The sequence below is a fragment of the Tachysurus vachellii genome, chromosome 19 (genome assembly GCF_030014155.1).
Source record: "Tachysurus vachellii isolate PV-2020 chromosome 19, HZAU_Pvac_v1, whole genome shotgun sequence".
NCBI classification, from domain to species: Eukaryota; Metazoa; Chordata; class Actinopteri; order Siluriformes; family Bagridae; genus Tachysurus; species Tachysurus vachellii.
In genome coordinates, this window is record NC_083478.1 from 1,773,886 (window position 1) to 1,787,500 (window position 13,615).

General features: G+C 41.5%; 1 protein-coding gene across 2 annotated transcripts in view; it reads left to right on the forward strand.

Annotated features, from left to right (window-relative positions):
• The window catches only part of si:ch73-181d5.4 (death-inducer obliterator 1), a 29,759-nt gene that overhangs the window by 2,171 nt on the left and 13,973 nt on the right, over positions 1 to 13,615 (forward strand). For both annotated transcript variants that reach the window (XM_060893440.1, XM_060893441.1), the window contains exons 3-5: positions 2,468 to 2,780; positions 3,097 to 3,390; positions 4,626 to 4,806. In XM_060893440.1, coding sequence (XP_060749423.1) covers positions 2,468 to 2,780; positions 3,097 to 3,390; positions 4,626 to 4,806 — 788 coding nt within the window. The remainder of the gene's footprint in view (positions 1 to 2,467; positions 2,781 to 3,096; positions 3,391 to 4,625; positions 4,807 to 13,615) is intronic.

Here is a 13,615-nt window from a genome sequence, read left to right on the forward strand (position 1 = left end):
GCCACGTAAACCTGTAGAGAATCCGCCGTACGCGAGAGCGCTTTCGTTCCTTTCGTTCACACGTGCGTTACTTGTTTCGCTACCGTTAGTGAATTTGTATTAATGAATACCAAAAACATGGAGGTTATGGAAGAAAGTGTTGAATAGAATTAAAGAAAAATTTAATAGCTTATTATGATTTTTAGCGGTAAATTACGACAGAGAAATTATACCCCTTTTCCACCAAAAAGAACCGGGTGCTGGTTCAGAGCTAGCGCTGGTGCTGGTTCAAAGTTGGTTCCACTGGTGAACCTTCTAAGAACCGGTTTGTCTTTCCATCGGCTAAAGAGCCATCACAGATCCGAGTCTGACGTCACTGTATACGTGTCACGTCACACAGAAACATTAGCGCAGCAGCGACAAACACAAACACATCAACAATGGTGGATGTTACTTTACTGTTAATGCTCATGGCTTTGTGAACCTACATTAACACCCAAACGCGGCGAATCCAACGTGTACGTGCAGCTCCATGTAATCTGTATAAACGGAGGTTGTTATCGAGAAAGTACATAACGTTATTTTATCATTAACACAGAAAAAAGTTAGCCTTAGCATGTAGCTACTTACTGTCATGTGTGCTGATAACTGATCATATCTCGGTAAAGTAAAAGTGTATTAAACATTAGTATACTTAAGGTACATTATCAAATGCACTAACAGTAGCCCCGCCCACAGCCCCGCCCACAGCCCCTGACACAAGCGGTTCTTAAGTCTAGACCAGCAATGTTTTGGTGCTACTTAAGAACCACTGTACTTGGTTCAGAGCCGGTGCTTTGGCTGTCGAAACAGAAAGAACTGGTTCTAAATTAGGCTCCGAACCAGCACTCAAACTGCCTCGGTGGAAAAGGGGCATCTACTTTTTTATCTCGTTCAATCGGAGAAAGGAAAACGGTGCTGCACAGAAACTGTTCTGTAATCCTAATGCACTTTACATAATCCACATCTCAACACTCCACAAAGACGCTCAGCAGATTAAAATGTTGAACGGTACATCCATACTGCTTTAAATGTAAGGCAGAGAGTCTCTCTTTTTTTTTTTTTTGTTTGTTTAAGGTTAATTAGATGAGCGAGACGTTCTCTGGAGACGATAAAGACTTGCGTCACGTATTTATCCGTCCTAGTAGAGATTTACTACTCGCTCGGTATAGTAAGATATCGGCACACGGAAATTTGGACTTTAATCCACATCAGATTTGTCCTGGATTTCTTCTCCATCAAACAGCATCGCCTTTTTTAGAGTCCCGCTGTATTATTAACGTTACTTATCGTTACAAGCTCACAAAAACATGAGCTTTAGGAATGCAATCTTCACCTGGTAGCTTTTGAGCTTAGGATAAATTTTGAGCTGAGTCGCAACGCAAACTTCATTTGTTTGGTAAATGGAGAGAGATTTGACTGCTTTTGTGTGTTTAGAATTGAAGTGCTGCTGGTCTGCTTTCTTAAAGCGTTAGTAAGAGGCTTTTCCTTTCGTGACCTTCCCTGAAAAAGGACAATTTCTGTCCAGACAAGTGTTGCTCATGAACACAAGATGCAATGCAACTTAATCTATACCACCGTCTAATAATAATAGTAAAAAAAAAATATTAAGTGCAGTCTATGAATATTTAAGAATTCATAAATCACCTTGAAACAGAAGGTGAGCCACATCATAAACGTTCACACAAGCGTTTTGAACGTCTCTGACTCTTCCCGAAAGCCCCGCCCCCTTTACCTCAGGCTCGCACATCCTGCTTCCTGTCACAACATACAGAGAATTTAATAAATTCCATATGTTAATGTTACACAAGTTTATTTTTATAGTGGACGTGTTCTACTAAAAATACAGCAAATACACTGAGATTCTAAGTGTTAAATCCATCCACATCCAATCGAGGTTTCTGAACAGACTGGTAGAAGTAGTAGTGAGTGACGTGACGTACGGCTAAGTACCGTGACCCGTACTCAGAAATCGTTCTCTGCATTTAACCCATCCAAAGTGCGCACACACAGCAGTGAACACACACACACCGTGAACACACACACCCGGAGCAGTGGGCACCGTTTATGCTGCGGCGCCCGGGGAGCAGTCGGGGGGTTCGGTGCCTTGCTCAAGGGCACCTCAGTCGTGGTATTGCTGGCCAGAGACTCGAACCCACAACCTTAGGGTTAGGAGTCAGACTCTCTAACCATTAGGCCATTTATTTATTTTGGGACGGTGGTCTGTATGTGATGTCATTTGTAATGGTGTCTGTGCTCGTCACATCATACAGTCAGCTCAGTCGATCAGTGAATTTTATTCTGTCTTAAGCTGCAGAGAAACCGTCTCCAGATTTACACCAGTATTTATTTCAACCGCAGTACCGATTGCGGGAAAAAAAATTATAGTTATTTCACACACTTTATAGCTCTTTCAACACACTCTAAAATGCGGACCTTCACTCCACAGGTTCATGATCTGCTGTGACCGATGTAGCGAATGGTATCATGGTGACTGTGTAGGCATCAGCCAGGCCCGTGGTCGTCTCTTGGAGAAGAACGGAGAGGATTACATCTGTCCGTCCTGCTCTCCGTGCCAAAGTCCCTTTGACTTCATGAATCAGCAGCCCGGGCTCTCTAGAGATGCTCTGAGCTCCTCGTCCGAGAGCCTGTTCACCTCCTCGGCCGGAGAAGAGCGACCCAGCGAGGACGAGGGCGTTAAAGGGAAGATCAGAAAGTCCAGCACTCGCAGCACAAAGAGGAGATTCAAGATCTTCCAACCGGTAACATGGCTTTGTTTGACAGACAGCTCCAGATAACAAGAACAGTCCTTCATGATCTCTCGTCTTTTTTTTTTCCCTTTATAATGTTACTTTTGGCGTTTGTGCCTCACCTTTTTTTTTTTTTTTTTTTTTTTTTAAAAATTACTTTAAAAGAGATTGTCCTTGAACCTTGAGACTTGAACCTTGGAGTAATATTTGTGAATTTTAGGATAATCGGTCTATAAACTAACTTTTAACGTATTTATTCGTATACTATCTTGTCGTTTTTGACCCTGTTGTATGATTCTGTGACCTGAGCTCTCGAGTATCATCCCAGGTGGAGATCGCCGAAGCCGCATCCGAGCCCGAAGAGCAAGCCGCGGCGAGGGAGCAGGAAGCGGCCGAGGAGCTGGCGAAAGCTCAGGAGCACGACACGGTGGAGACGGCAAAGGAGAAGGACGACGCTCCTAAGTGTATCGGTCCAGGCTGTAGTAACGATGCTTTGCCTGAATCGGTGTACTGCGGCCATCAGTGCATCATCCGCCACGCTGCTGCGGCCATGCACGGTCTCTCAGAGCCCAAAGTGCAGCCTGAGATAAAAAACAAACCTGCACCTAAACCCACGCTTAAGGTAAATACAACACAGATGCCGATCTACCTGCTGTACATAATGGGATCTTTTTATTTATTTATTTATTTATTTTAATTACTACATAATCGTTTGATTTCTGATTAGTTTTCTATAACAATAGTGCGTCCTCAGAACGCAGGGTCAACACGCTTGTCCTAATATGTAAGCTATCAGTTTCAAGTAACAGCACAGTCACAGTTTTACTGTTTGTTTAGTTCATGATGTGAAGATTTCACTAAGGAGATGTTTACTTATCTTTAACGTAAGGAGCCTCTAGTGTCGGGTGTCGGTGGATCGTAACAGAGGTAAAGTCGTAAAACGGGGATGTGAAGTTTACGCTTTGACGAGCTACAATATTTGTTTTATTAACCAACTTATAGAAAAAGTTAAGACTGGTTATAGGTGCTGGATGTGGTACGATTAGGGTTGCTAAGGGGCGGAAAGTTTCCGGTAAATTTCCGGAAACTTTCCACGGGAACTTAATCTGGGGAATTTTGGAAATATTCCAAATTAATATTGTAAAATAAGCTAATGCAGAATAAGGCGTTAATATGTGCTTAATAAGTACTAATAAATAGCCAATATTCTATTCATATTCATGCTAATAAGCAACTAGTTAAATGACCCTAAAATAAAGTGTTACTGTGCATGTTATGGAAGAATGTAAGTACATGCAGGGGGTTTGGCCTCGATGGCTTTCCAGTAAGCAGTGTGCTGTGTGTAAGTGACCGAGGAACGCAGGGTACAAATTCAACTTAAATTGCATTAAATCTTGTTGTTTTAAACAAAATTATGCTGCAAGATTTTTTTAACTGCATTTAAGTTCCTTGTTATTAGCAACTCTGCATTTAAAAAAAAAAAAAATCCCAGTTTATTTCCATATATTCCCGTTAATTCCCATGGAAATTTTCCAGCCTTGAAAATTCCTGGAATTTTGCAACCCTAGGTACAACTATGAGCGTGGCCTTCTGTTCTATAATTAAGAACACTCTTTAATTGTCGGTAAACTGCCGCGTTACGAGAAAAATCAAATACTTTTGTGGCGTATTTTGGGATCTGTAACTTTATTTACACACAGGGAAGTCTGATTGAGATTAATAAGTCTTAGGGCTTATTTAGGACACCTGAAACTTAAGAAAGTTAAACCTTAAGTCTTAGTATATAATCATCTTCATGCACGTGGGAGCTTTCCAGAACGATCCCCGTAAATGACTAGCTGTTTGTACGGTTTTCAGATCCACAATCTCGGAAAACTGTTCAGGAAGAAACAGGCGGAGAAGCCGGTCGAGGTCGAGGACGGCGGAAGTAAGGAGACGGGATCGACCCCCGCTGCTTCTCTCACCCCTGACCCTGTTCACAAAGCAATGGGGGAGCAGCGACCCGCAGCAGTCGCTTCATCACAGTGTTACAAAGCCAGTATGTATCACACAGGGGTTTACAGAATCACACACTTATCACACACGTCACTCCGCAGCACACGCAGGTCTGCGAGGAGGTTTTCTGCTACCGATCCATACTTTAAAAAAAAAAAAAAAAAAAAAAAAAGCTATACATTCGGATTGAAATATTCTACTTCCATTTCCTTAAAAGGTAAGTAAAATATACCAGGTGAGTATTAAAGACCCAAATCTAAAAAAAAATAAAGATCAATCACGGCTGGTGTAACAAGCTGGTGTAATTATAGTGTAATAGTTTCCTTGACTAGTCCATGATTTCGCACACGTTCCTGCACTAATACGCAATTAAACTTTTTCGAAAATCTTTTTCAATTAAATTTCGCTGCGGAGTTTTAATCGGGTGTCAAACCCACTGATAAAAAAAAAAGTTGGTATCTTTTATTTCTTCTTCAATTCATTAGAATCATTATTAGGTTAATGATTACCGAAACACCAACAACGCTGTTCTGCCTCACAAGAAAACACACTCCTTCATATAACTGCTTGGTTTATATCACAGCATAAACGAAGCCCTTATGGGGCGTCTCCACAATTACACCTTCGCTTATTGATGAAATTAAATTTATTCCACACTATTTTTACAAGGTCGAGCTTCTCAATCCTCTATAGGACATTTTAATAATCGTTTGATAAATCATTTGAATACGAGTATCGGATCTAAGCGTTAGTCGTGACCGGACTGAACAGACTCTCAGGCCTGCGAAGCTTCACATGTGTTACGTAGGAACTTCACGTTCACTACACTGGTACACTGCAAGCTGTGCGCTAGTAGATACATAATTCTGGGATGATCGAAGTCTCTCCGGTGTTAACTGACGTCTCCTTCTTTGTCCCGTGTCACACAAGTCGCCGTCTTAACCTTCCACTTTTCTTTCTGATGAGGAAAATGCAGACAGGTTTCAATCTCAGGGAACATTACATCACGCCCTGGGTTTCTCCTGCACCGGTCGTGCTTTCACACATCAGATCAGCAAAACTTTTCAGCTCCCGTCGAACCTTTTCATGGTTTCTACAATTTTTTTATTTATTTATTTTTTTTAGATAAGTGGTATTTAAATGACTATAGCCCTCTTCTTTATGAGGCTATTCATTTAGTTTATGAAACAAACATGGATGTTCAAGGCTTCTGCAGGTACAGCCTATCTACTTAGCCTTCATTTCCACAGTCTTTGGTTCTTTGGGTTGTTTTATACACTTCTGCTCAACTCGGTCAGTTTGTCCTTAACTCAAGAGCTCCTCCACTTCAGCATCAAATGGCTGTCCATCATTTCTCTTTTACTACATTTCCAAAGTTTAAATGTGTTGTTTTTCATATACATATATTTTTTTTTTGCAATCTATTCAGAGCATACACCTCTAGGTCGGGTGCAGAGTCGAGACGTACGGCACAGACGTCACCCCGTCGACCCTTACGTTATAATCAGGGTCAGCGTTGTGATCATACCGTTGACTTGCATCCTAAAAATGCCTGATGCTAATCCTGCTCTGATGCAGACAAGCAAACTTCAGCTTGTAATCCGTGTAGCTGCACGTTAACGTGTCGCACTTTAACGACCTCAGGATTTGAAACGCTCTTGAGACTTCAAAGAGAGTTCAGAGGTCAAATATGACATCATTATACCAACAATCCAAATCATTAGTTTTGGATCTTCTCTATTTTGGACCACAGTTCTGCCCAGATGTGACATTTATGTTGAGTCATACGTCTGATACTTGACACACAAATGTTTCCAGACATTAGCAACAGACCACAAACACACACACACACACACACACACACACAATAATGTACAGGGAACTACAACAAAAAAGTGCCAGATACAAACCGGTCAAAGAACCAATAAAGTTTTGTTCATCTCGAGTTAGCGCTTTAGTCCAATCAGGGTCGCGGTGCACCAGAGCCTTTCACTGAATGTGAAACAGGAGTACACCATACACACTTCCTGTGCAGGAGTCCATCATGGAGCACCACACACACACACACATCCATTCATCCATAGGGAAAGTTTCGAAGAGCAAATCCACCTACTAGCATGATTTGTGAGAGAGAACATTTAGCCAATGTCAGGATCAAACCACTGGACACCGGATGGGGCTGCAGCTCTTTCTGCTGTGGCACCGTGCTGCCGTGCTACACAAGTAAAAGTACATTGTACAGAATTCAAGTTCAAGTTTTCTTTATCGTCAACTCTTCCACATGTACAGTACATACATAGAGAAATTGCATTTCTCTCAGTCCCAAGGTGCATACAGATAATATTAACAATGAAAATGAAATAAAGCAGAGCAAGGCATATGGCAGATAAAGTGCAAATGAGCAGACCAATGCTGCACAAAGTGACTGGTGCATGTCGTCGTATGGTAGTGGGAGGGGGCAGTGGAAGGACCTGGGGATGTGGGATCTGGAGGGGTGGGTTGGGTTCATAGATCTGTGGTGCCTGGGGCAGAAAAGGGACGTGGAGGCAAGTTCGAGAGCGAGTTCAGCTTCCTGACAGCCTGATGAATGAAGCTGTCCTTCAATCTGTTGGTCCTGATCCGGAGACTCCGCAGTCTCCTCCCTGATGGCAGCAGACTGAAGAAGCTGTGTGGTGGGTGGGATCACCTGCAATGCAGAGGGCTTTGCGCGTGAGAACCCATTCGGGGAATTTGGTTGTTGCTCGCAGGAGAAACCTTAAAGGTTCTGTATAAAACACTACCACATCCTTTCCTTATGCATTTGGAAAACCTTTAGGCCACGTTCACACTGCAGCTAAAAGTGGCCCAAATCAGATTTTTTTTGGGGTCAAGTGACCAGGTCAGACTTCTTCAGGAGTAGTGTGAACACTCAAATCTGGCCCAGATCTGATTTTTTTTTTTTCTTCAAATCAGATTCAGACCACTTCCATATGTGGTCCTGAATCAGACCCAAATCTGATTTTTTCCAATGTAGCCGCAGTGTGAACAACCGAGGCGGATTTGATGCGACTTTTACGTCAATCTACATCGACATCCGTCACAATTATGTGCCGGCGAGTTCGCACACAAACGTGACTACGCCTACGAACTGGAGCAAATAATCAAAAGTTGCCCTCGACATCCGAAAATTTTCAAAACACTGCGTCTCTGTGCTGCCGTTACAAACATTTAGAAAAAAAAGCGAACATGCTTACTTCCTCCATAACCTCGCCAACTTTAGCGCAACGGCCTGCTGCGTGTGACGTCATCGTTAATGTTCGTTTGCCCATGCGGGTCAGTTCGAAACAGCAAACAGTTCACACTGGTATCTGATATAGGACACATTTTAAAAGGTAATGTGAACAGACAAACAAAAAAAATCAGATCTGGGCAAAATATCCGAATTGAGCATTAAGACTTGCAGTGTGAACGCGGCCTTAGGAAGCTAATAATCCTTGAAAGTTTTACTAACACAGTGAATAACTATGCAGAACTCTCCTGGGATAAAGGCTTCTGGCATAAAGAGTTAGGGTTAATGCCAGCAAAACCAGATGCTCACCACTGCCAGGCTTTGGCATGGAAACCTTCAAGGAAACACATTTTCTTATACATACATGATGCAAGGAGTAAACAAGAGATAGAAATGACATTTTTATAATAGGCATAAAACTGCAACAGATTGTTGACCAGGCACAGAACATATCATTAAAATATTCATTTCACGATACATGTAAACATTACGTACACAAGATGTCACAACACTGTGGTTTCCTACCAAACTGCCAACTGCGAACATTCTTCCCCAAACCGTGAGGTCCAAACTCGTTCCATCGTGACAAGCGAGCTCCACGAAGACACGGTGTGGAGGTGCAGGTTGGAGTGGAAGAACTCGAGTGTCCTGCACAGAGCTCTGACTCGACTCAACCCAACTGAACACGTTTGGGATGAACTGGAACTGGAGTCTCTTCAACCTCATCCCAACATCAGTGTCCGATCTCACTAAAGCTCTTTTAGCTGACCGAACACACATCCTCACAGCTTTCACAGACGAGAAGAGTGGAGCTTCTTTAGAACATGTTTAACAAGCACATGCGGACATAATAGTCAGGTGTCCATATAGCGTAGATCCCCTAGTATAGCCGTGGTGCTATACTTAATATGGAGCCATTTTTTACTAGAAGATAACTCGTTGACAAAGACAATAGAAACAGAGAATAGACGACACACTTACCAATACAGAACATTCATAGCAGCATAAAATGCTTCTAACCAGTTTGTAACGTTTCTTTTATTTCTTTTAACAGGTCTTATAGATGTGGTAATTGTAGTGATGATAATCAATACAATCATAAAGCCTTATGTCATTAGAAGTGACTGCAGGTATAACAGGTATAAACGTGTCCACAAAGTCACTAATGATTTTAATGCTCAAATCAGTTTAGAACATTTACAGTCTACGGCTAATGACGCTCAGACACCATCAATCTAATGTAACTTGTGACGTTAACACCCACGTGTACATGTGTTGCTAAACCTCAATACAAAAATGTAAGTAGATTTTACTGCAAATTAAATTGTTTCCTCAAACAAGCAGTTTTCATTAAGAAATTAAAAGCAGCATCGAGGAGCTCGGTTTATTTCGGAAGGTCACGTTTAAAGCCTTCGGGGTGAAGCTGCTCTGTGCAAAGCTTTATCAGGAACACAGTATAATAAAAAATATAAATAGTAATAAATATATATACGGTTTAATAAACAAATAGTTTTATTTCACACATTTCTTGTTCACGGAACGCTTCCATTCGTGTTATTTCACAGTATTAACGTCTTTATTAGGGATGCACCGATACCACTTTTTCTCTTCCGATCCGATTCCGATACCAGAGTTTGCCGATATCGCCGATACCGATCCGATATCTGTGTTCTTTTCTACCTTTAAAACTAAAGCATGTAAACAACTCACTTAGTTATTAAGATTTATTTGTTTCTGGTAAAGAAATACAAAAATGCCCATATTACTGTATGAAAAATGAAAACACAAGAAACTTTAAAAAAGTATTAATGCAGCAGCAAACAGAACTTTTAACAGTAACCATATATACTGCAATTATTAAACTAAATTATTTTCTGAAGAAAAGGCAATATTTTCAAGTGAATCTTAACTCTTGAAACACAATGCAAACTGTATTAAACAGTAAACCTTACACTCATCAAAATAGGGATTTTCCACCCATCCAATATTTCTTTGATGGATCCTGAAATCACGCTGCTGGTGTGTGACCCTCGTACTTCCTTAAAGGTGCCCTGCCACACGTATTTCATTAGTTTTGTGGTAATGTCTGAAGTTCACCATGGACTCTGTAACATATTTTTGTGTAAATAATGCTTTGGTTACCTTGTTTCAAGCCATTCTAGTGCGGTATAGAAAGCCTGCAGGAAGACTCAGCTCGATTCGTGCCAGTTCTCATGAATATTCAAATGAGCTATGCTGCTTGGCTCCAATTGGCTAACCGCTAGGATATGAGAGCATGACTATTCATTCACCCAGCGCAATAAGTAGCCTAGGCTAGAGGAAATTTGTTTACAATCACCTTGAATTGCGGCAGAACGGCTTCTTCACAAGCCCGTTGACGTTCAGCCGTCCTTGCTGTATAGGAACCTCACTGAGCTACATCCTCTCTGGGGGGTGCGGTCTCAAGTGGGAGAGCTCATGAATAGTAATGAGCTCAATCATTACTACGTCACACTGAGCAGCTTTTCCAACTGACCTGATTTCTCCGCTTATTTCTTTTAAGTGGCTAAAACTGACCGGGTGGTAGCAGTTCGTTTTCACATTCACGACACAACACAAACACATATGGACCGAACACATATCAAAAAATACAAGTAAAAAGGGTTTTGTGTGGAAGGGCACCTTTAACGTGTAGCACTGTGCTTTCAGCACAAATCATAACTCGCGTCCATCCGACGTGCAGTTAAACTTAAAAGAGACACGGGGCACACGTCAGAGCTCCAAATATCTGTAGTGAAGCTCGAGGTCTTCACATCTGACTCTGAAAAGCATCTGTCAGGTTCATCTGCTTTTACGGATCGTCCTTTTTCCGCTTGACTTGCGCGAACTCCGTGTGTTCTTTTGCATGATGCTTCTGAAGATGCTTGATTAAATTTGTCGTATTGTAATTCGAAATACTACATCCACCTCTTGAAACTTTGACTTTACAGACATTACAATTTGCAGTGCTGCTCTCTGCTGAATCGAGTGTAAAATACTTCCAAACGAGCGACATGTTTAACGTGCTGAGGTAAATGGAAAGGGCGCCTGCTAAACTTGCCTGTCTGTCGCCAGGCGGTTGTGTAACATATTTCATATATAAAATGTATTATTTATTTTTATTAATGCAATTTAATATGTGTATTTTTCTTATAAGTTCAAGCAATAGTCTGATGTTTGCTGTTCATTAATCAACCACCATGGGTATCGGATTTGGATCGGTCGCGCACCACCGAATGCTTGGATCGGTCGCGCACCACCGAATGCTTGGATCGGCGTCGATACCGATCCAAAATATCGGATCGGTGCATCCTTAGTCTTTATTTTACTAAAATATTGAAAAATTATAAATGTAGAACTTTGAGGAGCAGGGTGCAAAAAAATTTAAACTGCTAGTGTATATTAATAAGACAATGAACCCCTTATACCTGCCTGCTGCTAGATATCTGTCTGTAAACGTCATCTACTAGATTTTCTCAGTTACACTTCAATATGCAAACAACCTCATAGTATGAAGTAACAACTACACTTCAGTACCAGTGTGTGAGGTCCTCAGGCAAAAATCAAAGCACCACATGAACACCACCAGGTGGATGTTAGCTGCTTTTTTTTCATAAACTCTCAGAATCCATTAGGCTTAATAATACAAGATGGATATATTAGCGTACCTGAATATACCATCTCAGAGCTGAGCGTCAAACGTGTCTTTAAATCCGAGGTTCTTGCTTGATTGCCTCTTACTACAACCCTTTAACCTCAGATATTTTTATTGCGTCACCACAATCCACAACACACTCGACTACAGATCAAACAAACATGCTAGACCTGATCTGTTCTATCGGGATCTCCATCGATCTGACTTCCTGGCATACCATGAAACACAAGAAACTTCTCAACATTTAGAGGACATCCAGGCGTCTCCAGACCTCTGCTGGAGACAGAGAGAAGTTCCTCCTCCTTCTGAAGTTCACACCACAAATCTGACTACCATCACACTACCCCTGAAACACGAGGTTCCTTTCATTGAATCGCACTTGGGTCATCATTATCAGGGCTTTATGGGCTTGCACATAAAAAATAACTATTATTTCGAGACTAATATATTTCTAATTCCTCTTCTTTCTTGCTTGCACGGATATCGGCATGGTGACATTCTGTACATTTCAAAAACTTTCATGTCGAGATTTTGTTGAGATGATGATTGATTTTCACATAACGGTTACTTTTTCTCAGAGCCAGCATCATCTTATAGGAATAAGGTGCCTCTAAGTGTGTGTCTTCACGGTACGCAGAAATTACACCTAAAACACACCCTCACGCTAAGCTGCTTTATTAGTTTTTATAGCTTATTATAGAAAGGTCAGATCACAACTCCTGCCTTCTCAAGCTGTGCCATATAAATCTTGGATCTAGTTATTCTACAGCCGTGTTCACACTAATGCTGAGACATTTGAAAACTATTTCCATGATAGTTTCCATAACAGTCACATAGTAGATACCTATAGAGGTGAGTGGTGGAAACATAAACTTAAAGGTGCGGTGCATGATGTTTGAAAGCCAATGTTGACATTTGAAATCACCAAAACAAACACGCCCCTAACCCAAATGGGTGTCACCCCTGTTTTGATAGCTCCGCCCCACATACATACGTAACCCAGTCAACTATTATGGCGGAACCTGCTGGGGCAGCTGGCCGAGGGGATATTTTTATCAGTAAATGAACACAATGTGTAACACTATGGGGTAATACAGATGTGTTTTTGTAGTACTGTGTGTTGTAGCGTGAAAGGTTTAGCTCCGTTTCACGCGGAAGACGACGTTCGACACCTAGAACCCGAGGCAGAGGTAACGGCAGGTATCCGCCATGTCAGTGTTTCAATCGCTTTCTGCTAACGTCACACACGCGCACCGAACACACTCTCCGCCGTATATTGACAAGACACGCCCCTTTATGCTCATTGGCTACACGTTTGTTTTGTTAGTCGGCCCGACTCGGTTTTCTGAAGCACCTGCCTTTAACTCACCCTTTTGTTTGTGGACAATTAGTAACATTTGGCAGCATTCGTTTTCCAGATATTTCCATTTTTCAACATTTCTGCTTCCTCTCCACCTTTCACACCATCATACAGACGTGACATTTGTGAATCTTTCATTTCCTTCTTATCTCCACAACATTATGCATATTCTGCCATTTGATGTTCATATGTAACACTTTAAACAACCCCAAACACGCGGGATGTCCGTTTATCAGCTACACCCGACTTATATCTTCGTTCATTAGGTGAAAGTACACAATTTTGGAAGCGGATTTGCTCTGAAGGTTTGGCAACCCAAAACGTCAAGCTGAATTGTTTAAAATTATTGCACCAACACAAGTGATATCAGCTGGTTATGGACTCCACATGGGCGCCAAGAAGAACCGATGACTTCCAGGAGAAAGCAGGATAAATCTTGAAATTCTACAATGGCGAGACATGTAACCGTTTGCCCAGGCAAGACTGGAATCAACCAAACACATTTACTTTTATAATTTTTGTAAAGAACTTGCGACTTTTAAAACTTAAAT